Source organism: Osmerus mordax, chromosome 24 (genome assembly GCF_038355195.1).
Source record: "Osmerus mordax isolate fOsmMor3 chromosome 24, fOsmMor3.pri, whole genome shotgun sequence".
Taxonomy (NCBI): domain Eukaryota; kingdom Metazoa; phylum Chordata; class Actinopteri; order Osmeriformes; family Osmeridae; genus Osmerus; species Osmerus mordax.
The window spans coordinates 7,485,335-7,511,241 of record NC_090073.1 but is presented as its reverse complement, the minus strand read 5'-3'; the positions used below and the strand labels follow the sequence as shown (position 1 = coordinate 7,511,241).

Below are 25,907 nucleotides of genomic sequence, written 5' to 3'. Positions count from 1 at the left end.
GCCCACATAGGAGCAACACCTGCATGGAGACAGAGGTGAGGGCAGGGTGAGCCAACACGAGACTGACAGCTCCTGCCCACTGTTAACCCAGACAGCTGGTTCAAATTCTACACTGTAATATGGACCACAAGCATGTCTGTTTGTATTTATTACATGTATTTATTGACTTTATTCCCTGTAAAGACTTTTTTTTTTAAGTACAAGTATTTAACCATGGGAGAACAGCACTTGTTCTTTGGGAGGGAGATTTGTGGTGGGAGTCTTTGTTTACTTCACAAGGAGCAGCATCTGTAACCTTTTGTGGCCTAACGTGAAAGCTCCAATCGTATTTACTCTATTAGCGATGGCATTATCTCAGTCTTTCGTGCAGGGAAATGGAGAACCAGTGGATGTCTCTCCCCCCCCCCCCCTCAGCAAAAACACACTGGTGACATTCATGTAAGCCCACAGAACTGTACATGGTGGGCTGCACTGTGTGAGAGTGGAATCTGGATGACTGCTTCTCCTTCTCCTTCTGACATAAAAGCCTCAGTGTGGGAGGTTAGTCCACACACACACACACAGGAACACACACACACACACAGACACACGGCGCGCCCCAGCCGCTCTGTAATTACAGTGAGCATAGCCATGCTCTCCTGAGACGCCTTGAACTTTGGACAGGACAGATGGGGCCTACTGAATATGCAGCAGAGCCAGACCCTTCTCCCTGCCAGCCACTCCAGCCTGCTCGTGTGGGTAATGTCATCCCTGTTCCTCTGGAGAGCAGTTACTGGGCTAAAAATGGCTAGCAACATCTGGGTCGGGGGAAAAGAAAGGGCCGGTATCACAGGTCTACATCTCCTATTTGTCCTGTTCCTCCGTGTTCCTCCGTGTGCGACTGTCAGCGATTGCTTCTGTCTGGCCTAGTCACGAGTTCCTGCATGATTCGTTCCTGCACTGTCCATTTACAAGACGCGAACGCATCGAGCATCACCGGAAAACCGGACCCTACAGAGAGGGAAGTGGGAAGAGCAGGGGATTATGGGAAAGGGCTGTCCCCTGGAAGCCATTGTAAACACCACATGAGACACACGTGCCCGGTGGCAGATGCAGCGGGAGGAGGCACAGACAGGAAGCATTCCTGAGCTCTGAATGGCCCCCTTTCTCAGGGCTGCCATGGGGGGCTACATTTACCACAAGTCATGCAGACAGACTGCGGATCTAGTGAACGAGCAAGCACTAAAGGCCACAGAGAGAGAGGCAAGGAAAAGCACTTAAGCGAGAAATCGTTAAGGACTGGGGATGCTGCGGGGTCGTGAGATGGCCGACCGACTCCGCTTCCTTCCTGCGGGAGGGAAGAGTGAGTGTGTGAGTGTGTGTGTGTGTGTGGGGGGGGGGACTCACCCACACGGCCGGTAGGTGAACACAATGTAGCTCTCCTCCTGCGTGCGCTCAATGAAGGTCACACAGGTGTGCTTCTCCCAGTGACGCATAGCCTGCCGAAAGATGGCCCGCTGGTTGCCTGGAGACACGACAGGAAGGAGGTCAGAGGAGCTGAGCTTCCAGGCACGTAAACATGGACCCACTCATTGTTGACTGCTACCCCGGCAGGGTTCAGCTGCGAGTATACACTGTTATTCTTACATGCAATCACTGACAGGAAATGCCTATTACATTGTATACACAGCGTCGCTGTCTGTGTTGGGACTTACCACTGAAGTTTCCACTGATGACGTACGGTATGACCCCCTCTGGCCACACCCTCTCAGGTCTGGAGGTTGCCGCCCTTTTCCTACGGTGTGTACCTCGGTTGGACACAGCTCCGTTTTGATTGGTAGTCGATCCTGTCAATCAAATTCGCCAACCAATGATGAGGTTCGGGAAAAGTAAAATCCCACACAATGTCACACAAAGTCACCAATGTGCTAATTCACGAGAGCAGATGCCTTGTTGTTGAATGCACTGCAGTGCATTTGAGGTGAGGCAGACTAAACCTGGCCCATCAAGTACAACGAAACAAACCAACCTAGACATGTTTGGAGTTAGCGAAAACAACAACAGGCCCCAGATATGAGACCTCAGCACGTGGCTGAGAGATTAGGAAAATACAGTTCGGCTACGGAGTTTAGTCTTTTGTGTAAACAGTGGGAGGGAGCGGGATGATAAACAAACAGCTGGTTAGCGGCAGCCAATCCAGAGCTGGACAGGAGCCATCACTTGGTGCTGCGCTCTGGGAGACGCACGCATCCTCTAAACCTGACAGTTACCGCGTTAGACACAGCTCAGGCTGCCTTATCATCCTCATAGGAAGACAGTAAAAGACAGTATACAATTGTTCACACTGTGGAAACTATGGGTGTACAGACACAGAGATGGTGTGCTTATGCGAGTGCTTGGTCTCAGTCTGGGTGTAAGCACAACTCCCTTCCACTCACACTACTCAACGGTGCGCCCCACGAGCTGCAAAGTTATTTATGCATTTAGCAAAACAGGCAGGATGTTAAGTTTTACAATGCGATTTTTTTTTTTTTCAATCAATGCTTTGCAGCGGCCCGATCGGGACAGTGAGTTGCTAGTTTAACTGTCCCGACGTTACTTTTTACTGGCCCCCGGGCCATCGTTATTGTCGAGCCCTGACTCAGAATGATACGAGATCTGCTGCGGTAAGATCGCCGGGGATATCCTGGGATGTGTGTTAGCTCACCTGCGTCTGTGTGATTGAAGGTCTGGACAGTGTGGCGGGCCAGGTCCACTATCCGGTCCACCTTAAACATGCGCATGTCCTCTTCGTCCAGGGCAATGTCTCCTAGAAAGGCAACTGAAAAAGAGACACGTCATTAAAACGTGAGACACTCACACACACACACACACACACACACACACACACACACACACGCTAACTTCACTTTTCTCTCCCGACGTTCAAACTGAGACACGTTGAGTTGTGAAACAGCAGTTTTGTGTGTCGTTTAAATAAAAGGAATGTTGTTTGTTTCACACACTGCACCACAGGGGCCAATCAACGAGGAAGGGATATTCATGGATGACAGATTTATCACTTTGACTTTTTACATTCTTTTTCGCTCAGATAATTTCATGTATAACACATGGGCAAGACAGATCAAGATGTAGTTGAGTGAAATTCAGACTGTGTCCTGATCTCCTTGGAGTAATGAGTCCTTGGGTTGATCTTACAACGCCTTGGTACCGTATATGGGGCACCTTGAGCAAGTAATAGGTTTTTAATGGGGCCAAGGACAGGGGAAAATAACCATACAGCCTCACTTTATAAGGAATCTGCTTTATGGGATTTCATGCTTAATGCCCTATTTCTGTGGCAGTTTCGGCGTCCTCTACAAAAAGACAAGCCGCTCTGTTTTACAAGCTTTTAACACCAGCACGTTTGCAGAATTTACAGGCAGTCTTGTGTGCAGGACTGGGGGGCTGGGAGGAAGGGGGAGGGTGGAGGGGGGGAGGGGTGGCACTGTAATCCATGTGCAGAAAGCAGGGAGGAGGAGGAGGGGTCATGCAGGCCCTCCAACCTGCCCTCTTCCCCAATGGCAGAGAACCAAAATGACTATACAGTCTGTGTGTGTGTATGAGTGTGGCAATTGCAAAGCAAAGTTTGTGAGGGATATCCTCTAAGATCAAGGAGATTCTAACCAACTAACTGTCTTAACTGTTTTGCTGCTGAAAAGAGACGATCATTGTCAGTTGTGTTCAGTTATCTGTGAATCAGGGAGGGTTCAAGTATCATGGGGGAACCAAAACATGGAGGACAAAGCCCTCTTAAAACTGAGAGAGAGAGAGAGAGAGAGAGAGAGAGAAATTGAAAAACAGAGAGAGAGAGAGAGAGAGAGAGAGAGAGAGAGAGAGAGAGAGAGAGAGAGAGATTGAAAAACACAGAGAGAGAGAGAGAGAGAGAGAGAGAGAGAGAGAGAGAGAGAGAGAGAGAGAGAGAGAGAGAGAGAGAGAGAGAGAGAGAGAGCGTGGGGGAGAGAGGAGAGACAACGAAAAGGGGACAGCACAATAGGGAAAGTAAAAAAGCAGACTTGGCTGCCATCTCTATTCACCAGAGGAGAATTATTGAAACAATATGTAGGAGACAGGGGATGCAGGCTGCCCGGCCCCCGGCCCCGGCCCCCGGCCCGGCAGCAGTGAGGATCGGGGCGGGGAGCTAGCACAGAGCTGGGCCTGGCTGGGTAGGAAGCTAATGACAGCATTAAGGAACAAGTGTGGATCTATGCCTGCAAGATGAGACATGCACCGCGGGCAGGTTTCAAATACCAGGAGAATCAAAAGGGATCCTCCATTTTTACATATGGAAGGAGGAACCAAATCAAAACTGGTCAATCACTCTTACCAATTCCCTGTAGCATCAAATCCGATTTAAGTTGTATAGACTTTTTACATGCCTTGACACAAAGGACTTAAATACTATCGACATAAAGCCGTAGATTTCATCAAACCTTAACCATCAGAGAAGTCCAGGGCCAGCTCACCAGGGCCTATCCTAGTGTAAGCTAACATTAAACAGGCTATTTGGAATGAGCATTCGTACAGACCCTTGCTGCCAAGAACAGATCTGATCAGTGCGAGCTACCAGATGTCCATACAGTGTGTAATAAACACTAACTGTCACGTTTCTCTTTCATCCACTTTGGGTTTTATGGGATTCCAAGAACAGTCTGATGAGGGGAATGGGAGAACGCAAAGCTCTCGGACAAATCTCAAATGATTTGGAGACAGGACTGTGCTGTTAGACAGGATGTTCACTCCACTCCACCTGATGTCAGTTGAGACACAAACACAAAATGGTATTCAGCGCGTCGCCTCCACCCAGTCCAAACACAGAAGCTGCACCTTCTGAACCTTGTTGTTTGGCCGTCAGTGACCCTAGAAAAACGCAGGCCAACAGAGGACTGTACGACACCTCCACCCTCTCACTCCCCACACCCTCCAGTCCCCCTCCACCCCCCTCCAGCCCCCTCCAGCCCCCTCCAGCCCCTGTGGGCTCCCCGGAAGACCAATGTGCTCCCCTCCCCATGCCCGGAGACCCAATCGCCCATAGCGGTGCCGGAGACAGCCTCTTAATCCACCATGTCATTGTTCCCTGACAACAGCGCAGATTGAAGTGAGCAAACTAACAGCCACGGACGGCCATAGACCTCATTTCCCCCCCCACGCCCCCCCCCCCCCCCGGGGCTCCGTCGTCGTCCTGGCGACGCTACGGCAGGTTTATGGAAAGTCTTGCAGGGATTGTGAATTAATCCCCTTGTCTCCCGGCTTTAATTATCCACAGTCACACACAGTCTTTGAGTCACTACGGAGTAGCAGGGTGTAGGACGAGGGGGCACAGTGGCAAACACGGCCAGGGCTGGAGAAACACAGCTGATAAACCCGCATCCAGTCTAAAGACTGCATGCGAGCAGACAGCAGAGAGACCAGGGACTGTTGTAGATTAAACCCCCAGAGAAAGTGGCAGATGGGCTCAGATCATCACCGCGTACAGTCATGCTAGACTATTCCAGCAACATTCATTACCTAAATGACAGCAGCTGCAGCCATGGTATTAATATTCACTGGAGTGGTAAAACAAAAACAAAAAAGAGGAGCAATTTGCTGCTATTCAATCCACTTGGAGGATTCGCTTCGTTCTCGTTCGGAGTTCAACGGGGTCATGGAGCGGAGCTAGCTCTGCGGTCGGACGGCAGACGGAGCGCGTGTCGCGCCGGACGCCTCGCGGGGGAGGACGCCCCCCCCCCCCCCCCCCCGCCAGCCTCGTCCGTGTGAGGCTGAAGCAGCCACACACTCAGTGATCTCCGACGCGGCTCCTCCACAGCGCTCCGCTCGTGATCCAGCGCGCAAGGAATGTCTCTTTAGATAATCTTAACCATCATAATCCCTCTCATCTGTGACCAACCCATCAGTCAACATGTCTCGCCCGATTACACACAAGATCTCTATCAAAGTAAAGCCCCATTGATTCTTGTAATGCCCCGGCCATGCCCTTCTTAGTGTCAACCACACCATGGCGGACACCCTGCCTGGTTCATTCTCCTTATGTGACCGTCAGAGCTGCACATCTGGTACTGACACACTAAAAAAACAAACATCCCTATGGACGTGAGCAGCCCCCCCCCCCCACACACACACACACACACACAGCCCCCTCCACCATCGTAAGACCGAGACGTTATTATTTTACCCATCAAAGGTGGTGTGAGGAGTGGGGTAAAACATCGGCCGGCCTGCAGGCTCAGGGGTGCATCACAATGACACAGCCGGGTTGCTTAGAAACAAACGTGACATTTGAATTCCAATGGAGGTCGGCAGTGTGCTGTGTTGAAGGTGATTACAATGTGATGAATGAGTGAGGAGGGGGGGGGGGGTGTTTCTTCTTCTTTTAAGGGATAGGTTCTGCGTTCAAAACCTGTCTGAGGACGCACACAGTGGAGACACTGTGCATTGAGACGCTGTATCTTAAATCACTGACAGGGACGCTGGCAAAGGGGCCCAAAACTACAACAATACACAGGAGTCATGGACAGAGGTAAACAGTGACATCACTGAGGTAAACAGTGATAAGACACTACACTCGCGGTTGATTGGTGGTGTGTGGGAGGTTGGTCCCCCGCTGTTGTTCTAAAAACAAAAACACACCTCCAACTGTTGTTCCTCGACAAAATGCTTACCGTGACATTTTCTTGCACTGCAATTTGAGCCCTGCAGGGGAAAAAACGACACCTCTGTGTTTCTGAAGGTAGCTGAGGTGTAATTAGGTGAGAGGTTCCAGAGCAGGTTAAAGCCCCTGGATTCAGGACAGGGATTATTTTCGAATTAAAAAAAAGCCTGGAGCCTGATCACCCAAATCTGAGATCCAGACACGTTCAGTGGCACCCCCCCACCCCCCCGTCCCTGCCTCTGTGACACCATGAAGGAAGGTTTAGCAGTGAAAGGCCACCGGGGACTGGCTCTGTCACATTTCACCCTCCCATTTCAGCATGTCGGATTTCTCCTGTTGTTGCCGCTGGTGACGACCAACAGAACGTCAGCGGTTTCCCTCCTGTCCCGAGGCTGAGGAGAGCCGTCTGCCACAAACAAACACGGCTCCATAGAACGACACAGTTGAGACGGAGAGAGACAACAGGGAAATCAAAAGACAGGGAAAGTCATTTGCCGTGGTAAGACGTGCCTGTGAAACACATTAACACAGCCATGCCTCAAACATATTTCCTGACTAAATAACAACCATTCAGCTCATTGCGATATCTAAAAGACACTGCAGGTGGAAAGGTGGACAACACTGTTTCTAGATAAACAGTAACAGAGCGTCAATGAATAATTCAGGGACTCAAACTGAATTACAAACTGAATTGTAAAGAAGTGCCTGTCATTATTGTTGCTTAATTGGGCATCCTTTGAGTTGTTTAAACGAGCACTCCTTCAATCATTTGTTATTACTTAGTACTGACAACAAACATATTGTTCCCACTAAAGCTTTCAGATTAAGCCCAAAACTAGGCTGTCTAATCAGCCGGAACCTGTGGAGACATCCACTGTGTTACCTGAGAAGAGGAGCACATTAGCGGTCTGGCCTGAGAATGCTCCATGATAAAGACCAAACATGGCAGCTTAACCTTTAGCTATCTGATGACCTGTAAATAATGTGCCTTTGCTTTCAAAAGATGACGGACCCAATGAACCAGGATTATGTACATACACACACACACACTTTTTCGGGGGGTCATTTTAAAACCTCACCCCAAAAAAGAAAAAGAGCAAAAAAGTAAAAAAAACAGTGTTTGGTTTGCAGACATTAAGAGTATGTATTGGAAAAAACATTTAGCTTTAAACCCCTATGCAAGGAAATTCAATGCGTTAAAGAAAAAGTTGGGATATTTATTCGTTGAATACTTTAAATAAGAAGGATCTGAACCTCTGACTAGCTCATGTAAGTTCCCCATGTCTTCCAATGCAACAGATCCCATCTATAAGCAACAAGCTGTAACACACACACACACACACACTCCACAGTCAGACACACCTGAAACAATCAGAGCAATGTGTGCGTCTCAAATGTTAAAGCCTTCTGACAACTGTCATCCAAACATACCTCGCCACCCAATACTTCACAGTATATTATAAGGAACGGGATAAGGATATACCCGTGCACTAACGGTCAAATGATTAAAGGCTTGCATGCCTGCACACAGTAGACATTCCTCGGGGGGAGTAAACAAGCCACGGACAAGCTGCCAATACCCTCTGAATGGCCTGCACTCACCTCACCTGAGCTGGCCCAGACCCTGCCTGGCCTCCAGCTACCCCAGCCACGCTCTCCCCTGGCAGACTGTGAAGGAGCCACAGTCTGGGGCAACTGCCAGGCAAGCCAGGGGAGAGAGCCTGCGGCCGGGGAGAGACAGGAAAACCACTTGCATAAGAGACGGCCGGGAGGGGGGTGGGCAAGGGGAGGGTGGGGTGGCTGATGGTTTACCCCTGCTACAGCAGAGAGCCATGGGTGACTCTACACCACAGCAGGGTTAGAGACATGCTGAGCAATGCTGCAGAGCACCGATTTAGGCTACACATGCAGCACAGCTGTTTCTGGTGGAGTTCGACTACAGGCTGGGATCCGACTCTAAAAGCCACGTTTAGACTGTCAGGCACTGGCACGGTTAAGCACCCAACACAAGATAAAGATGACTTCTGAATAAATAAGCGTAAGCAGCCTTAATGTCAACGTCAAATCAGTTTCCGCTCTCCTGCATATCTATGATTATTTAAATAGAATACACATAGAGCGTGACTGCCATTCATGCATTTTTCATATAGAAAATGAGTTAATCTAATCTCAATGGGTTCTTTGAATCCTAAATGAGTAGCTGGGATACTGCCAACATCCCAACTCTCTGAACTTAGGAATTTTCCATCAGTTATCCATCTACAAAACTAAAGCTCAATAACCAGTTACGTTTCTAACAACATTTTCCAAAGCCACAATGTAGTTGTAGGTCAGCATGATGATAAGGGGCATCATTTGTATGTCACCATCATGTATCACCACAGAAATGCTTTCTTCTGAGTGAATTACCATGTTGGAAATTGTTGACCTTGAGGACTCTATACAGTGCTGTCCATAGGATACATCAACAGAGGTCCAAAGACACACTACACCAGGGTCCTTTTCTGTAAAACCGTCAGTTTACACTCACTGTGCATGAACACGAGTGACTGAGTGAATGTTCCAAACGGTGAACGAGTGAGGGTGAAACAGCATTAAATATCTGTCACTGAGAAACCACATGCGGGGCCTCACATCGTTGTGGAGGGAGGCCAAGTTGGATCCAACAAATGGCTTCCTCTGGCTTCATCCACTGACTGCACAGCCCTGAAGAGGACCAGGTGGGGAGTTGGGGAGGATGAAAGAGGGAGAGTTCTCCTTCCAACTGTCTCTCCACCAGCACCTGTGCTAAGCTGTTGGGAATTTGCGGATCTAGTCCAGTGATTGCATTCCCCCCTCTCTCCCCGTTACAAACTACTTTCCTTTTTACTTCAGATGTCATCTGCCATCAGCTTGTGATGTGTTTACACGTTTACAAACACATATCTACTACGCACTCGGGTGACTAACACAGGAGTTTCGCAAGGATGCTTTTCTAAACACAACTGTGGGAGGGAGGATACAGCCTATCAAACTATCAGCAGAATCAGAAGAGGGTTTTCCCTTCATGAGACACCTGGATAGTTAAGTCAAACTAATAAGGGATGGGAAATTTGTCATCAGTGATTAATCCTATTCCTCAACATATATTTTCCTAAAATGCCAGTACTTTTGAATGTATGAGTAAGGAAGACCGGCAAGGCCATGGCACATATCTCACAGAACATTGTGTTAGTATGACCCCGTCATGGGGGAATCTGAGACACACAAATTCTAAACCATTACCAAGAACTTTCAGTAGCTGTGGGTTATTTCTGAGAGAAGATGTCTCTGTTTCTGTAATCTGAAGAGGAGATGTTTCTTTATCTGGAACCTGAATACCTTCAGCAGATGGAAAACTGTATCTGAGCAAATTCCTCCGGGGGATTTGGCCAGCCACTGAGTTCACAGCAAACACTTCACTACAATGACAACCAAGATTTGGTTTCGCAACCAGAAAAAAAACTAACCATACCCAGATCAAAATGAAGATGGCTGCACTACCTCAAACATTTTAACAATCGTTATCACTAATACTAGTCTAATAACTTTGTTTGACAATCCAGTACTAAAACGTGCCATGATATGTACAACTGACGGAATTTTCTGTGGGTGATTATACACACGGTGTAGAAACAACCTTCTGTTCAATGGTCACATTAGTTAACAGCCGGTTAAGTAAATGCATGCCAACTTGCGTAATGACCCAAATGCAATCCTATAACAAACAATTATTTTCCCCCCTAAAAGTAATCATTACTAAATGCTAAATGTCATGGGCCATGTTCAAACCACAGTATAGGACTAGACTTTTCCAGTAGGCTAAAAGAGATCCCAAGGACATTTTCAATTCTTGCCAACAAATTGAACATTTAAAAAATAACAGCCTACTTGTATTTAACTTCGATTCTAACACCAAAGTATCAAAACTGTCGGCCAAAGCCAAATAGCAAACACAAACTTTGCTATTGTTTTAAGAACAAACACTTTTTGATTCCGTGAAAATTCTACTATAGGAATTTGGATTTGCCTTTCGGCTTTATATTCATATTTGTCCACAAGAATGACAGTTGTAAGCTATTGCAGGCTATGCATTGACAAAAAAACTAACAACAAAAAAAAAACAAGACAAGACATCGTTTAAAATAAACTATCGCTAAAAGTAGAAGGCATGTGTATATTCCTACACGTTCTTTAAATCCATTTAAGACTAGATTCACCACTGTCATCTCCAAATGGATTTCCCCAAATGACAGCAGGCTTCCAAACGCACAAAAGCATTTCGTGGCACTCTACGTCCACATAAAATAAAAGGTAAATAGCGTTCCCTTACCAGCTTTACATGGATCCTTGTAGTCGATCACGTCTGAGGAGGTAGCGGGCTCTACATAGTAGCTTGGTTCAATTGCTTCCAAATCGATTGCTGAAATCATGCGAACGCAGGATAGAAGAAACAAACATCTCGTTGTGAGATCCATGGTTCTAGAGTGGGGGCTAAAGCGAAAGACGGGAAACATAGGTAAAGAAAAAGAAGGACGAGAGAGGGACAGAAGGAGAGAGAGAGAGAGAGAGAGAAAATGGGAGGTTTTGGGGAAATGAGATCTCTCCGGAGGGCGGGTTTAAAATAAGAGCTCAGCTTCTCCACAATGTCTTGATTCTGGGGCAGTGATTCGCTCCCCTCGCCTTACTCCATGCTAGCGCTTTGACTGCAAACTTTGGTGATCATGGCACAGATATCGGGCAGTCTACTACCTGCAATTGCTGCATTTGTCCTCTAGGGGAGGCACACGGTAATATGGATAAAAACAAGATTTTAGAATGGCTCAAAATTATTTTTTTGTAACACCACTCTTTATCTCACAAATGTTCATGCACGCAAATGCAAGCCAAACACATACACACACTTTGTGTGACTAGACTTACGCACGAATTATACACGGTCACACAAAGCCCGATGAATTTCCAGAAAATGCGTTCTAGTTTGAGTTCAATGGACGTTCTTTATTTTTGTTTCATCATTTAGATATTCTGTATCAGTGCTGCACTGTTTTAAGCGATATCTGTTAACACTTGGAATTATCATATACCAGACCAGTCATGGGTATTTAGAAAACAACACTGAACCTAACGCTGAAAAAAAAAACAATAAACCACAAGTGAGCACCAACACATATCAGTTTATTAAATTGAACTCATTAAACTCATATAGGATAAATACCACTGTGAACCCCAAGCCTGTTTACAAGGCTCCCCAAACCTGTCCCTGATCCATACAAGCTTCCTTGGTGTGGTGTGGCAGAGGCTGGGTGATAGTGAATATGAGACTGTACTGCTTGAAGGAATGGGACAGTGTAGGTTAGTCAACAGCACTCGCTGGCTTCCATCCTGACTGGCATACTTATCCCCTGCTTATCACACACAAAGCCTGGCTTACATAAGCGCAGAACCACACTCTCCCTTTCTGTCTTGTCTGACCACTGTCCATGTGTGGCTGATGAGAGAGGATGTCTGCTTAAATGAGAGTATTTACACTGCAGCTGGGGCCCTAAGCAGCTACACCATTACAGACAAACGCTGGGGAAAAATCTGTGTGTGAAAGACAACTAACTCACTGTCCCCCTGAACTGAAATAAGGTTGAGATAATTTGCCATGCTCAAAAAAGAACAGATAATTGCTGTTTTAAAAATTGTATTTAAAAAAAAATGGAATGAACATTTCAAGTCATGTGAGAGCAAAGTAAATAACTTCCAAAATACACTGAGCAATTCTTCATTCTCTCTAAAAACACTTTATAAGTTAATTAGAAAACATGTTTAATTTGGGCTCCTCCTTACCTGTTTCACATCCCCTGCAAATAAAAAAACCTTGAATGTCCACTCAAAAGAAAAGAAAACACTTGAGAATTACTTAATTTCACAGTTGACAAAATGTTTGCTGAGATAATCATAAAATGGTTGAGACAAGCCAGCCCTGCAAGATAAGATTCACTTACACAGTTGAAGCCAAACAGACTGACATTCCATTATAGTAACACTGAATAACAAGCAAACACACTGTTGACCATGTAAAATAAGAAAGAATACTTTTAAGCCAAGCTATTTGAAGTCATCAATGAGCATATACCAGGGGGTGAAGGATGAGAAACTGTAGTTAGTGAGCGTTGAGACCGTTTCTTGACTCTGACCACCGAAATACTGTTAGAACGACGCACTTCTGACCCGTGGTCTTCTGTGCTTTCTACATGCATTATTCATACGTCACTTTGGATAAAAGGGTTTCTTCACTCAATATCGTGTTAACTTGTAACTGTCATATAGGCACACGAAAAGCTGGTCTTGTCAAGACGCTGGAGATCCATGTTGGGTGAGGGACAGGGACGGTATTGCGGTGAGGTTCTGGTGCAGCGCATCAGTCAAGGCAGGCTGGAACATCCCGAGCACCTTGTGGAGCATGTGACCTGACAGAGTACTGGGCGGTGTCACTGCAAAGGAAATCAACAACTCAAAAACGTTGCATTTTGGGAAACAGGACGACTGATGATGAACCGATTTACTCATCGGACCATCAAAACAACCCACCAGATTTACATGTAACATCATTAATTCTACTGTATGTAAAAAACATAGATTGTATTGTCGGTGAGTGAGACAACTCTTATCAAAAGAAGTGGCAGAGATAACAGCACAATTATCCGTGATCTCAGGCCATATGGTTACCATGGCAGTGGGTCTGCTCAGGAACAGGAGTTCCATTTCGATAAGTGGGCAGTGTGAGGAGAACGTGAAAGGTCAGCACTGCACAAACCACCACCAACACTCGATAAACAAAAATAAAAATAAAATAAAAAACTCCAAACAAACATAAAAGGAGAACAGACAGGAAGTCAGGGCCAACGCTGAACTAACACTACCCCATTGCAAACATGCAAAAATCCATTCTTACAAAATCAAAAATACAAATCGCAAAACATGTGACAAGAGTCAGTGGACCCACCTTGGTGCCGGGTTGCTTGGAAACCGTTGCCAGGGTCAGTGCTTCCCCGGACTGGCAGAGAGACCCCACCCGGCTGGGCTGTCCCCTCAGTGTCACTGTTATAGTGGTGGGGGGGGGCTTCTGCCCTGCAGCTGCCAACAACACAAAACCTGTCTGGGTATAGCTCAGAGGTAGCCCGCCTAACTGCAGACCAAGAGGTCCCAGGTTCAAATCCCCCTTAACCTTCTGTGTTGCCTTGGATCAAAGTGTCAAGCTAAATGAATTCATTCGATTATTGGAAAAGCTGCAAATTCCTCTCAGTTCTCTCATGTTCAGACGGCATTTGACTTCGGCCACAGCTGTGAGCACCCTTTCTACACGGCTCTCTCTTCCACAGCATGTGGAGACAGACGATCCTCATCAATACTTAACAGGGTTTTAACCAGTTTGCAAGCATGACAGCCGTGGAAAGATCGGACTACGCACAGGACGCAGAAACAAAGACAACTGAAAAGGCCGGAAACAAAGGGACAGGGAAGATTGCGACACCCGCTGCACAATCAAAACAAGAGAGATGGATGCGTGGATTTGTTGCAGTCTTTATTGCAATGACAAGGCAAGAGGACAACACATGCTGTACTGTGGCTTCTTATTGTTTTTGTTTTTTTTCAACTTCCAAACATATTTACCCTGTTTAATGGTAGCGTGTGCATCTAAGGTCATGGATTTGCTTGTTTGACGGTGATATAAAAAAGGTTGTAACAGATGTTAACATGAAGGAACAAGCAAACAAAATGAAGAACAAACAGGAAAGAAGTCGCTCGAACTGGTGGACAGCTCTGGTAAAAGAAATGCAGTCTGAACCAAGCACACAAATCCTCGTGTGACAGTCGGCCGCTATTCAAAATGGCCGACACGCAATGGCGTGAATCCCATTCCACACCGATTCATATTTGTATCTTTTTTTTAATACCCTTTCATTTCACAATTATTGAAAACACATTCGGTGTTTTGGCATCCAAACAGTTTCACGCATTCACTTATTAGCATTTCGACCATCAGGAGACGTCCCCTTCTAATGTACATAAACATTATGTAATAACGTGACTCATGTCAACATGGCATCGTTCGTCTGTCTCGGGCTCTCGGCTGTTGCTTTCTGTATGGCTCATCTCACACTGAAAGGCTTGGGCTCTTCAAAACAGCCTCATCCATTACCTGAACCTAAGACGCTACACTTCAGCTTGTGGTGGAGACTCACCCATCTAGATGAGGAAAACTGCCCAGACACACAGACACAAACACGCACCCTCTAGAGAATGCCGTCCCTATGGTTCCTATAGCTTCCCTGTAGCCATAGTAACCTGACCAGGTGCCTGCTATTCTAGAGCCTTGCCGCTACAGGGGGTGGGGGTGGGGGGGTCGGGGTCGACCCCCGTGGATATTCAGCGCGGCCGTCGCGGTTTGGCAGTGCGAGACATACCAGCGCTCTGGGTGGAGATGTGAGCCAGGCCGGGTAGGCTGCTGGCCAGCTTGGCTAGCCCTCCGTTGGTGAGGAGCTGGTGGATGGCGGTGGTCTTGGACACCCCTCCGGTGGAGACCACGGGGAGGGCCCGGAGCAAGGTGCTGCTGCCTGGGCCAATGGAGCCCAGGACCTGGGGCTTCCCACTGGGAGCCTGGACACACACACACACACACACAGAGTTAACATCACTCAACGCTACATGTCATTTGTGTCATCTAATATTACTGAGGACATACTATATGCGCAAAGTATTGAGGTAAGTCTATTGATGAGGGTGCATTGGCCAACAGGTACCTGAGAGGATCCCATGTTAGCTGCTGTGGAGGGCAGGCTAGGGGACTTGGTGACGATCTCCTGGAGACTGAAACTTAGGCCTTGAAGGAGGCTGCTGGCGGAAGCTGGAATGGACAGACGGACAGGGAGAGTTGACGAGGAGGGAGTTTGGGTTAGGGCCCGGCCAACACCAGAGCGAACACAACGCCTGACATTTTTGGCTGCGGGTGAACTAGGGGAGCTGGTATATTTGATGTAGGTACTGTCCAAAAGTCCAAGTTGTAGGTGATATCATAGGAAATCAATAACAATGTTTACTTAAGAGCTGTGTTCACGAAATGTTCTCACAGAATGTTCCAATTATCATGATACAGGTCTCTCCCCACCCCTCCCTGCTGAGCCCCTGTGTGTCTGACTTGAAATAAAATTAAAAACTGTACATTTAAGCTTTTCAGACTTTGCAATGTTTGGAGTTTTTGTGTGGCACCCTGTGTGCTGGGGCGCCCGATTCAGGGCCTGGCATGTGGGCAGAGGATGGCAGGGGCAGAGAGAGGCCACGTGGGCAGGAAGCACGGTGGGCAGGAGATACCTTGGGCAGTAACAGGAGCTTGCGCCTGGACTGGTGAGGAGGAACCTGACACCATGCAAGTCTGCAGGTGGTGGAAAGGGCCGGCCCCCGAGGCCAGGGCACTACACCCCTCTGAGAGGCTACCCGACCTGCAGCGACACACATAACCATCTCCTCAAAGCTGCTCAGGCATCAGGGCTGGCTGGAGGGAGACTCCACTCTCCGTAAAGTGTTCGTGTTTTTTTTACTTTCCATCCAACAAAAAAACCTTCCAGCCAGAGTCCAATACTCATCAACCCATTAGCATCAAACCTGCCCCAGCCAGGTGACATGTTCATTCCTGTGTGTGTGTGTGTGTGTGTTGGGAATGGAGGGTGTGTGGGAGAGTGCGTGCGTGCGGACCAGGCGTACCGCTGGGCTGTGAGGAGGCCAGACAGCTCCTTGGCTCCAGACACGGTGTGTCCCACGCTCACGCTGAGGGGCTTCCCAGACGCCCCCGCTGGGGAGAGACACACAGCCTGCTTTAGCCTTCCTGACGGGACGCCACCAAAACACAAAATCACTTCATGCCATATGTTACGAAATGAATACGTGACATTCTCCGATAGTAGCTATAAGCTCATAGAAAACCATCCAGAGCCATCACACTTTCCTGTACAGAGAAGAAGAAGCCATCACCCACCTTCCTGTGCAGCAGAGCTGATGGCGCCCCCTGCTGTCTCTCCATGGGACACGATGGTCACCTTGATCTTGGCCCTCTTGGCGCTCTTGGTGGTGTTGGGGCTGGGAGACTGCCTCCTCTTCACGTGGGTCCTCAGCTCGTCCCTGTCCAGGCCCTCCGTCTGCTCGCTGGACACGGGCACTGCAACACACACACGAGCGTGACGTTAGACAGTCGCGCAACAGCCCGCGAGCAACCCATGCTGACCCCCTGAACGATGCCAACCCTGTGCACTCGAAAGGGGGAAAAGAGCGGGATTCGAGGAGGTGAAAGAAGAGAAGAGGGGAGGGGGAGAAAAGGAGGGAGGAGAGAGACTTACCGAAGACACAGGAGGGGGTGCCAGGAGGAAGGCTTTTCCTCACAAGCATGTTTTGTTTCATAAAAGCAGCAAACTGAGCTGGAAGGAATTGGAAACGAAAGACGGAGAGACAGCGGCAGAAAGAGAGAAAGTGCAGAAGAGACGGTTTAAAGGACTTCGTTCACGTACAGGTGGCGTGGCTTATAACCAGGCGAGAACGTCGAAACAAACAGCTCTTCGTCCTTTCTTTTCCAGCAGCGAAAGGCTGCATTCATCTCTACTGGCCCACAAACAGAGCAGGATCGAAACGGAATGACTCACTGTGACAAGCTCACACAACAAAGTGGGATGAAGGTGAGAGCTCTGTGTGTGTGTGTGTGTGTTGCGGCGTACAAACCTTGCGCCTGCTTGTGCGTGAGCACGGTCCCGGACCTCTGCATGTGGGTCTTGAGGAGCTGGGTGGCTGTGATCAGACTGGACTTCTGTGCCGGGGACAGGCCTGACGTCTTTGGTTTGGGGCTCGAGGTGGGACTGCTGCACACACTGGACAGGTCCTGAGGACACAGGACATGCACAGGAGCACGGGTGAGGGGACAGAACGACAACACATGGGAGAATGAGAACTTAGGGGGCGAATTTCGCAGACGCTTTCATCCCAGACAATGTACAGTACAGGAGGGATTTGAACCTGCGATCCCTTGATCTGAAGTGCTCTAACCACTCAGCTAGAACCTTCCCCCATCCCTCCAGGATATGTCTATATATCCTGGAGGGATGTGTGTATATATATGCATGTGTGTATGTATGTCCTGGCTCCGGCTGCCTTCCTAACCATGAGAGAGTGGAGAGCGTCGGTAGGCCTGACCTCCGAGCCTGAGGGGGAGATGGGCACGCGCAGGGCGGGGGACGAGGGCCGCCCTCGCTCCAGGTCGAAGGGCAGCTCCCGCCGGGGCTTCTTCTTCTTCTCCGTGTCCAGGTCTCTCATCTCCCCCGGGCTGTGCCCGTGGCCCTCCGACCGCGTCAGCACCCCCGACAGGAAGTCCGCTATCTCGTCCTGCCCACGGGTACAGGGAGTAGAGGAGAGAGAGAGATGGTTTATCACTTTTGACTTGACCGGCCAGACAAAAGTCTTCAGTTAAACAGCAGATTTTCTGGATGAGACAGACATGGGCTCACCTGAATGCATCGATCCACCATGGTCTGAGTGAGACCTTCAGACTTCATCTTGGTGGAGTTGATCCTGCGGAGGGGAAGCCCATTTCAACAGGAATGAGAGGAAAACTGGGCAACGCCTTTAAACCCCTGAACAGTGGTGAGCACCCACTGAGCACCCAGCGGTGAGGGAGAGGCGTCCAAACCTGAGGTTGTCGTCGGCTCCTCCCACCACCACCAGACTGTTGTCGGCCCTCAGCTTGTCCCTGAACTCCTCCATGGCCTCCGTGCTGCTCTGCAGGGCGTTCTGACCCGCCACAAACAGCACCGGAGTCTTCATGTCCAGCAGAGGGTCGTCCACATCCTGCCAGCCCACAACACACACATCATCAGTCTCTTAGGATCAAACCAGATCGAGAATTATACAATGACATTCTGGGGGGGTCAACTTCTTCTCCGGGGCATGTATCGACCCCCCCGACCTGTTGTTTTTACCTTTTCTGGGGGGGTCCAAGTCTTAATGGAGGGGGGGGTTATTCGCACCCTGGATAAAACCCACCAACCCTTCTTATCATCACATCTTCCTTTACGATATTTTTCTAAAGGCATTTGTTTTATTTGGAGAGATTCAGTGAAGAGCCAGGAACCGTAAGGGAGGGAGAGAGGGGACATTTGAAGACGTGGAAGATGTTGCCTACCCCTCTGGGTCCGCTGGCTGACATCAGGGGGAAGCCCAGGCACACTACGGCGGTCAGGTACTCCATGAGAGACACCTGGGAAACAGCAGAACACTTCATTACAGATTTTGACATTGTATCTATAAGCTGATGTATTCGTTTAGGAGACACGAGGGGAGTCAGTTGGCTGAGCGGTGAGGGAATCGGGCTAGTAATCCGAAGGTTGCCAGTTCGATTCCCGGTCATGCAAATTGAAGTTGTGTCCTTGGGCAAGGCACTTCACCCTACTTGCTTCGAGGGGAATGTCCCTGTACTTACTGTAAGTCGCTCTGGATAAGAGCGTCTGCTAAATGACTAAATGTAAATGCTTTCATCCACAGCTAACACAGAAGAGGGGTTGTTTTGGATGGATTTTGTATTCTATAAGCTCCAATTGAATAATGCTCCAACCACACTGCTTCAACACTAGTAACCTGATCCACCAGCTAATTATTAGCATCAGCTGTGCTAAATTAGTGTTGGAACGGTGGGAGGCCCTTTTCTTGAGAGGTATGAAACAGCAGGCAAACAAGAATGCACGAGAGCAGACTCACGTGACAGGAAATGAGCGCGCCCACGTTCCAGCCAACCAGGATGATGGGTTTGAGGGGGAAGTGACTGTGGACCTGATGAAAACATGGAAACAAACAGAACCATGAAGACTCAGTATGGACCCCAAATCTATTTAAAAGCTATATGTTATATTAATACTACTAAAATGGAAAAGCACCATCCATTTAGTTACACAATTCTATCAATGGTAGTTTTAGGTTGACATAACAGCGGTACCTCGATAACTTTGGCTCTGACAGTACCCAGCATGTGTTCCAGACACTGTGTGATGCCCACATTGGCCCCGCTGTTCACATGGGTGTTGACTGGGATTACCTGAGAGGAACAATGCGTGTTACACAACTTCACCCTCAAGTGGGGAGGATAATGAGGTTTTGGCGTAAGCTACAAATGTACACGCTCCAGGCTCCAGACCTTTCCCAGGCAGGACAGCTGGGACTGCCAGAACCTCATCCTGCGCGAGGTGGAGAAGGCAGGGTTGGTGGGCCCAGACGGAGCGATGAGGATGAGGGGGGAGCCGGGGAGCTTGCTCTTAAGCACAAAAACACACACAGAGAAGAGTTCAGTCGGCATCCCACTTTGAAAGGCGTCAGGGATTTGGGGACAGTCCTAAAAAAAAAAGGTGTACCAAAACCTAAGAACACCGTGTTCGTAGGGGAGTCAGATGGCTGAGCGGTTAGGGAATTGGGCTATTAATCAGAAGGTTGCCAGTTCGATTCCTGGCCGTGCAAAATGACGTTGTGTCCTTGGGCAAGGCACTTCACCCTACTTGCCTCGGGGGAATTTTCCTGTACTTACTGTAAGTCGCTCTGGATAAGAGCGTCTGCTAAATGACTAAATGTAAATGTGTTGAAAGGGGCGTGAGAGAAGGAGGGGTGTGGTACCGGCTTGTTGTGTGACAGCACTCCCACGGCGGGGTCCCAGGGCCTCTTCAGGAGGAGGGACAGGGCCTCCGCACCCGCGGCTCCCGTCTTCACCGACGACGTCTGCAGCATCCTGTCTATCAGGGAGGGCAGCTGCACGCACACACACACGTACATGGGAAAGGAACAGGAAGTCAAGAACCTGGCATAAGCCGATCTACAGCGTAATCCAACTCTCATGTTTCTTATGCTGATCTATGATACATAATGAAACACCCTCATTTCTAAACTTTGAATACAAAGTGAAAGATGAATGGCACGCGCGGCAGACAGGCTACCTTGCTCTTGAGTGTTTGCAGCACGTCCAGGTACGCGGCCAGCATGGCCAGGCTGAGAGACTCGATCATGGTGGTGTGCAACCACTGGGTTAGCTTGGTGTCCCAGTTCACGCTAGCTAGCGCGTGACGCACCTTCCTGGCACACTTGTCCACGGCGATCCTTCGAAGCACCGGTTCGTTGGAGGCCTGGCGGGAAAGAGGGATGGTGAGGGAAACGCCACAGTCCCAGTAGTGTTTCCCCTAACATTATATTAGAGGGCACCCCCCGCACCCCCTAAAAGGTAAAATTCATAAAAAAATAAAAAAATGTTTTATTTTATTTTTTAATATATTATTATTTTTATATAGCGCCAGATCACAAAATAAGTCATTTAAGATTACCATTCCTATAAAACAGCTCTATAGCTTACTCTTTTATTAAACAAACTAAATGGCCTTCTGTTATTTATCTTATTTACACGACAGCATGTCATTTCTGTCTCTACATGGTCAGGTGACCATGTAGAGACAGAAAGCTGTGGGTAAACACTGCCCAGTCAATGTCCTCCATTACATCTTGGTGTTAATATTTTGCCTGAGGCGATATCTGAAGGAACTAATGTTTTTTTTTTTTTTGTATCAAACAGCCACATGTCCAACCAATAGTAAATCAGACACAGAGGTCGCAAGCTCACGTTTTCATTGGCCAACCGGGCCAACCTTTCTGCTTGCAGGGCCTTCAGAACTTTGTTGAATAATTTATTTTGCGATAGTGACCATCCAGTCCTGCAATGAGGAAAAATGAGGATCACAACTCACAGAAGAGATTGACACAAATAAACCAGTACATGCCAGGTAGCATAACAAGTCCAAGTGATAAGAGACACATTTAGAAACATAACGTGTATAGGTATACTGCGGCAAGATATGTTTCACAGGTATACTGAAGAGGAATATGGGGCTTGTAATGTACACAGTATGAGGATATAGGGTCATAGGTATGCTGTAGAAAGGTTTACATGTAGATGTAAGAGCTGTAGATGCTGTTTACATGTATACTGTAGAGAAATATTGGGTTCATGGGTCTGCTGTAGGAGCATAGAGTGATCATAAGATTGCAGTTGGAGTTTTTCTTTAACTGACTTGTTGATGTGTTCTTCCCAGTCATCAGGTGGTGGGGGGCCATCTGCAACTGTGCGCGCGAATAAGACGTGGCGCTCGCACTCTTTCATCACACTACGAGCCTTGTGGTTGTCATACAACGGCACTGGCGTAGGTGTGACAGTTTCTACATCGATGGATGGGTCCGATTCCCTAGAAGAGATGACATTACACCTGTAAGCACCCAAATCGGATTAAACACGGTGAAACGACTGACTTAAAAGTTAAAACACATTGATATTGTCATGAAGGTTGGACGCTGGTCTTATAAGTATCGCTATCAGACCTAAGCTTCACAGACATGCCACTTTCTATTGCGGTTCTGTAATTAACAGCTCAATACACAAATACTCACAATGACGAATCAGGCTGGCGACGGGGTGTTACGAACAGCATGCGAGTGGGTCGGGCACTGCTAGCGTCCGGGTGGGCATTCCACGGTTTGGCATAGCTGTGGTCCAGGAACACCAAGTCGAGCTCGCGCTCGTGGGCCGAGAGCTGGAATAACAAAGATGTCCCCATTCTCCGTGTGGACATCTGGAAATCCCTGTCCGCACCCCGGTGCATCCTCCACCAGGTCCCCGACGGTCCAGTATTTGGAAGGGTTTTAACAAAAGCCTGAAAAACGAAAGATTATGTTAAGGAATAGCAGCTGAAACACCCTCGTCATGGCCTGCCGTAGTTAGCATAGCATGCCAGCAAGCTCTAACTCCCTGTCAAGATAGCTAGTGTTAGGTAATGCTACTTTGTCCCCCATACAATTTGCTAGATACAGGGCCACTCAAAACACAATAATAAACATTTGATTTGAGTAACACTTGCAGCAATTCTCTTACTAACATGAAAGAGCTAACTGGCTAGTTAGCTCTAGCTAGCTGGTAGCTCTACAGAATCTCATAGTCATGTCTCGCGAGTAACTCTTCCAGCTAGCTACTCACCTTTTCGCATTCTTTCCATTTGCTTTAATAATATGTAAATGAACGGAAAATAGTGTAGAATTAATGTACTTGTTTCCGTGTATTATTAAAGGTAGTCAAAACATTCCAGCTAATATGTTAGCTTGCGTGAAGCTCCACCGCTTGCTGATAGTGTGGCCGATTTCCTTTTGTTTTGCACTAGCAGGAGACGCGCCACAGAAGTCATGCAAAACACGGAACGGATTTTGCGGACCGAACGATAGGTCTATTTATTTGTCACACATAAGTTACTGTAGGTATGTCGGAATTGAAAATATATAACTTTAGAAAAAACAACTGGTCACGTCTTTACTTGTCGCACAGTGTAAACCAAAAGTTCTTTAATCTGCAAAATAAACACGTCAATAACCTACTATTAAAGGACCAGGTGGCTTGTCTGCCAGGAACAGAACTTGGCTTCGGTATATCATGCTGTTTTTCTGTTCAGTTCCAAAGGTTAATCTGGGACAAAGCTTAAAAACAGCCGTGCACGCTCCAACTCCACACTGAAAACGCCATCATGGTTAGTGTCTGTCTTTGAATGAAGGTGTACGGCGTAGATAATGTAGATGTCGTCCTTGATGTGTCTTTGGAATGTTTAACTTTTCTTCCTCCTTTCTTCCTCTTTAGAGGTCACTGGTTCTTGGTGTGCTCCTGTGCGCTCTACCTTCAATGCTCAACGCTGCATGCTTCATGGCTCAGACTACAGGTAAAAGACAAACCCAACCAAACAAGCATGAAATAAAACAAACACAAACACACAGCTGACGTTTTATTGTAATTTTTTTTATGACATCTTTATTTTTTTCAGGCAAGACCCATTGTTGGGACAGCGCAGATGAGACGTGGTATGCTGCGGGCTACAACTGGAGAAACCGCGACTGTATGGAATGTAGTTGTAGCTCTAGAGCATCAAATAACAACATCAAATCAGAACTGAGCTGCTGCCACGCGTGAGTACTGAGATCCCAAAAGACCTAGATTTCTGTTACATATTTTTAAAAGAACATTCCTAATCTGTAACACTGCTGGGACATTTAAATTGGCTGAAATGCTAACTCTAACTTTAATGATGCTATTTAATTGCAGGTATCCAACTGGTATTACAATCCCGGATGATTGTGTCTCTGAGTTTGATCAGAAAACATGTAAACATATTATCCATAAAAAGGACGATCCATCCACTGAGTGTGGGATCATCAGCGCTGTGGGATAATGATGCAGTTCTTTATGTTACTGTGAAGTGAATGAAATTATGTCATCTCATGTTACCAAGGTCTCGTACGTGTGTCAAGCAGTAATCGTATCTGATGCTTTGTAAATGTGATCAGTTGAATAAAACACATTTTAACATTTGTCAATCCTGTAAGTGTTTTATGGTAGGCTATATTATTGATATGAGATGCTATGGATGTAATATGTGTTCCTGTATTATTGTTATTGACTTGTTCTTCATCACAACTCAGATGCATATTCTAGGTGATTGCACAATTGAGTTTACCATGAAGAATTGTGCATAGTGTACTATGTGTTGTGAAGGAACTAAACCACTGTGCCAGTACAATGTTTTGGAAAAGTGAATTTGTCAAAAAGATCACCATGTTCCACTACCTACCAATAGGCCTACAATGATCGATAACATACAATAATTTATATGTTATAAAACACAACTTAAAGTTCCAGGATTTAATATTCAAATGTATTTTATTTATCTGATCCAATCCACATAGCACTAGAAAACACTAGTGTCTCACACAATAGTGACAGTGACTGCACAGGAGACAAAAACACCTATGTCTGTACCTTTCGCACAGTGTAAACCGAACGTTCTTTAATCTGCAAAATAAGCAAGTCAATAACCTACTATTCAAGGACCAGGTGGCTTGTCTGCCAGGAACAGAACTTGGCTTCGGTATATCATGCAGTTTTTCTGTTCAGTTTCAAAGGTTAATCTGGGACAAAGCTTAAAAACAGCCGTGCACGCTCCAACTCCACACTGAAAACGCCATCATGGTTAGTGTCTGTCTTTGAATGAAGGTGTACGGCGTAGATAATGTAGATGTCGTCCTTGATGTGTCTTTGGAATGTTTAACTTTTCTTCCTCCTTTCTTCCTCTTTAGAGGTCACTGGTTCTTGGTGTGCTCCTGTGCGCTCTACCTTCAATGCTCAACGCTGCCTGTTTTGTGGATCAGACTCAGACTCCAGGTAAAAGACAAACCCAACCAAACAAGCATGAACTAAAACACACAAACACACAGTTTATGTTTTATTGTAATTTTTTTTATGACACCTTTATTTTTTTATTTTTTTTAGGCAAGACCCATTGTTGGGACAGCGCAGATAAGACGTGGTACGCTGTAGGCTACAACTGGAGAAACCGCAACTGCATGAATTGTATTTGTCGCTATGGCATCAAATTAGAAATGAGATGCTGCCACGCGTGAGTATTGAGATCCCAAAAGACCTAGATTTCTGTTACATATTTTGGTTAAAATTATTTTTAAGAACATTGCTAATCTGTAACACTGCTGAGAAATTTAAGTTGTCTTAAATGCTAACTTTAATTATGCTATTTAATTGCAGGTATCCAACTAGTATTAAAATCCCAGATGACTGTGTCTCTGAGTTTGATCAGAAAACATGTACACATATAATCCATAAAAAGGACGATCCATCCACTGAGTGTAGGATCATCAGCGCTGCGGGATAAAGATGCAGTTCTTTATGTTACTGTGAAGTGAATGAAATTGTGTCGCCCTGTATGTGTGTCATCTCATGTAACCAAGATGTGTCAAGCTGCATCCTGACACTGAGTTTCACCTAATAAAAATACAAATATGAACTGTGTGAGAACGCTTTACTGCTTATTTTGTGTCAAGACAGTTGGCTTTGTTTTTCACCTGGAAACCCAGCGAAAAAGCATGCAGTGTCGAGCATTGAAGGTAAAGCGCACAGGAGCACAGCAAGAACCAGTGACCTCTTAAGAGGAAGAGAGGAGGAAGAAATATTAAACATTTCAATGACGCATCATAATATTGAGATTATTATTATAACTGCGTTATGAAGGCCTTACACCTTCATTAAAAGACAGACACACCATGATGGCTATTCACTGTCAAGCAAATT

General features: G+C 46.9%; 3 protein-coding genes and 1 long non-coding RNA gene across 22 annotated transcripts in view; 2 read left to right on the top strand and 2 right to left on the bottom strand.

Annotated features, from left to right (window-relative positions):
• The window catches only part of bmp1a (bone morphogenetic protein 1a), a 26,483-nt gene extending 15,281 nt beyond the window's left edge, over positions 1–11,202 (bottom strand). The window contains exons 1-5 of one of the 2 annotated variants that reach the window (XM_067227704.1): positions 11,019–11,202; positions 2,687–2,800; positions 1,695–1,826; positions 1,387–1,504; positions 1–19 (exon numbers count right to left, since the gene is read on the bottom strand). The exon at positions 1–19 is cut by the window's left edge and continues 160 nt beyond it. In XM_067227704.1, coding sequence (XP_067083805.1) covers positions 1–19; positions 1,387–1,504; positions 1,695–1,826; positions 2,687–2,800; positions 11,019–11,202 — 567 coding nt within the window. The remainder of the gene's footprint in view (positions 20–1,386; positions 1,505–1,694; positions 1,827–2,686; positions 2,801–11,018) is intronic. The other variant, XM_067227703.1, reaches the window with a different exon arrangement.
• A 654-nt stretch (positions 11,203–11,856) lies between these two features.
• On the bottom strand, positions 11,857–22,929 carry kansl3 (KAT8 regulatory NSL complex subunit 3). 18 transcript variants are annotated; one of them, XM_067228092.1, is made up of 22 exons: positions 22,764–22,926; positions 22,181–22,443; positions 21,808–21,999; positions 21,360–21,450; positions 20,686–20,871; positions 20,369–20,500; positions 19,899–20,015; positions 19,701–19,799; positions 19,466–19,537; positions 18,894–18,968; positions 18,402–18,559; positions 18,220–18,283; positions 17,876–18,097; positions 17,441–17,597; positions 17,065–17,142; positions 16,707–16,886; positions 16,436–16,556; positions 16,046–16,173; positions 15,478–15,581; positions 15,142–15,334; positions 13,680–13,810; positions 13,031–13,167 (listed from the first exon to the last, which is right to left on the bottom strand). In XM_067228092.1, exons 2-22 carry the CDS (start codon positions 22,390–22,392, stop codon positions 13,165–13,167), a joined length of 2,715 nt encoding a protein of 904 aa, XP_067084193.1. In that variant the 5' UTR covers positions 22,393–22,443; positions 22,764–22,926; the 3' UTR covers positions 13,031–13,164. The 18 variants fall into 18 exon arrangements, 16 of the variants coding, with proteins under 16 accessions (XP_067084191.1, XP_067084193.1, XP_067084190.1 ...); XM_067228090.1 differs by lacking the exon at positions 13,680–13,810 and having other exon boundaries at positions 11,857–13,167; XM_067228089.1 differs by lacking the exon at positions 13,031–13,167 and having other exon boundaries at positions 13,202–13,810; positions 17,909–18,097; positions 21,808–21,978; positions 22,764–22,929.
• Positions 22,282–23,298, top strand: LOC136932823 (uncharacterized). Its single transcript, XR_010874772.1, has 3 exons — positions 22,282–22,402; positions 22,948–23,038; positions 23,230–23,298. It is a non-coding gene; the product is annotated as an uncharacterized lncRNA (long non-coding RNA).
• Positions 23,299–24,728: 1,430 nt separating this feature from the next.
• On the top strand, positions 24,729–25,628 carry msmbl (microseminoprotein, beta-like). The gene is made up of 4 exons (XM_067228104.1): positions 24,729–24,794; positions 24,902–24,986; positions 25,095–25,221; positions 25,365–25,628. The coding sequence occupies exons 1-4, from the start codon at positions 24,792–24,794 to the stop codon at positions 25,489–25,491; spliced, it is 342 nt and encodes a 113-aa protein (XP_067084205.1). The 5' UTR covers positions 24,729–24,791; the 3' UTR covers positions 25,492–25,628.
• Positions 25,629–25,907: the final 279 nt, after the last annotated feature.

Excerpts from the sequence above, each read along its gene's own strand:
- kansl3 (XM_067228084.1), bottom strand. The coding sequence starts at position 22,392 with ATGCACCGGGGTGCGGACAGGGATTTCCAGATGTCCACACGGAGAATG. Across the intron at positions 22,000-22,180 it reads CGCCAGCCTGATTCGTCATT|GTGTAATGTCATCTCTTCTA; the intron begins GTGAGTATTTGT and ends GGGTGCTTACAG. Across the intron at positions 17,143-17,440 it reads CACGCACAAGCAGGCGCAAG|CTCAGTTTGCTGCTTTTATG; the intron begins GTTTGTACGCCG and ends AATTCCTTCCAG.
- msmbl (XM_067228104.1), top strand. Across the intron at positions 24,987-25,094 it reads GGATCAGACTCAGACTCCAG|GCAAGACCCATTGTTGGGAC; the intron begins GTAAAAGACAAA and ends TATTTTTTTTAG. Across the intron at positions 25,222-25,364 it reads GAAATGAGATGCTGCCACGC|GTATCCAACTAGTATTAAAA; the intron begins GTGAGTATTGAG and ends ATTTAATTGCAG.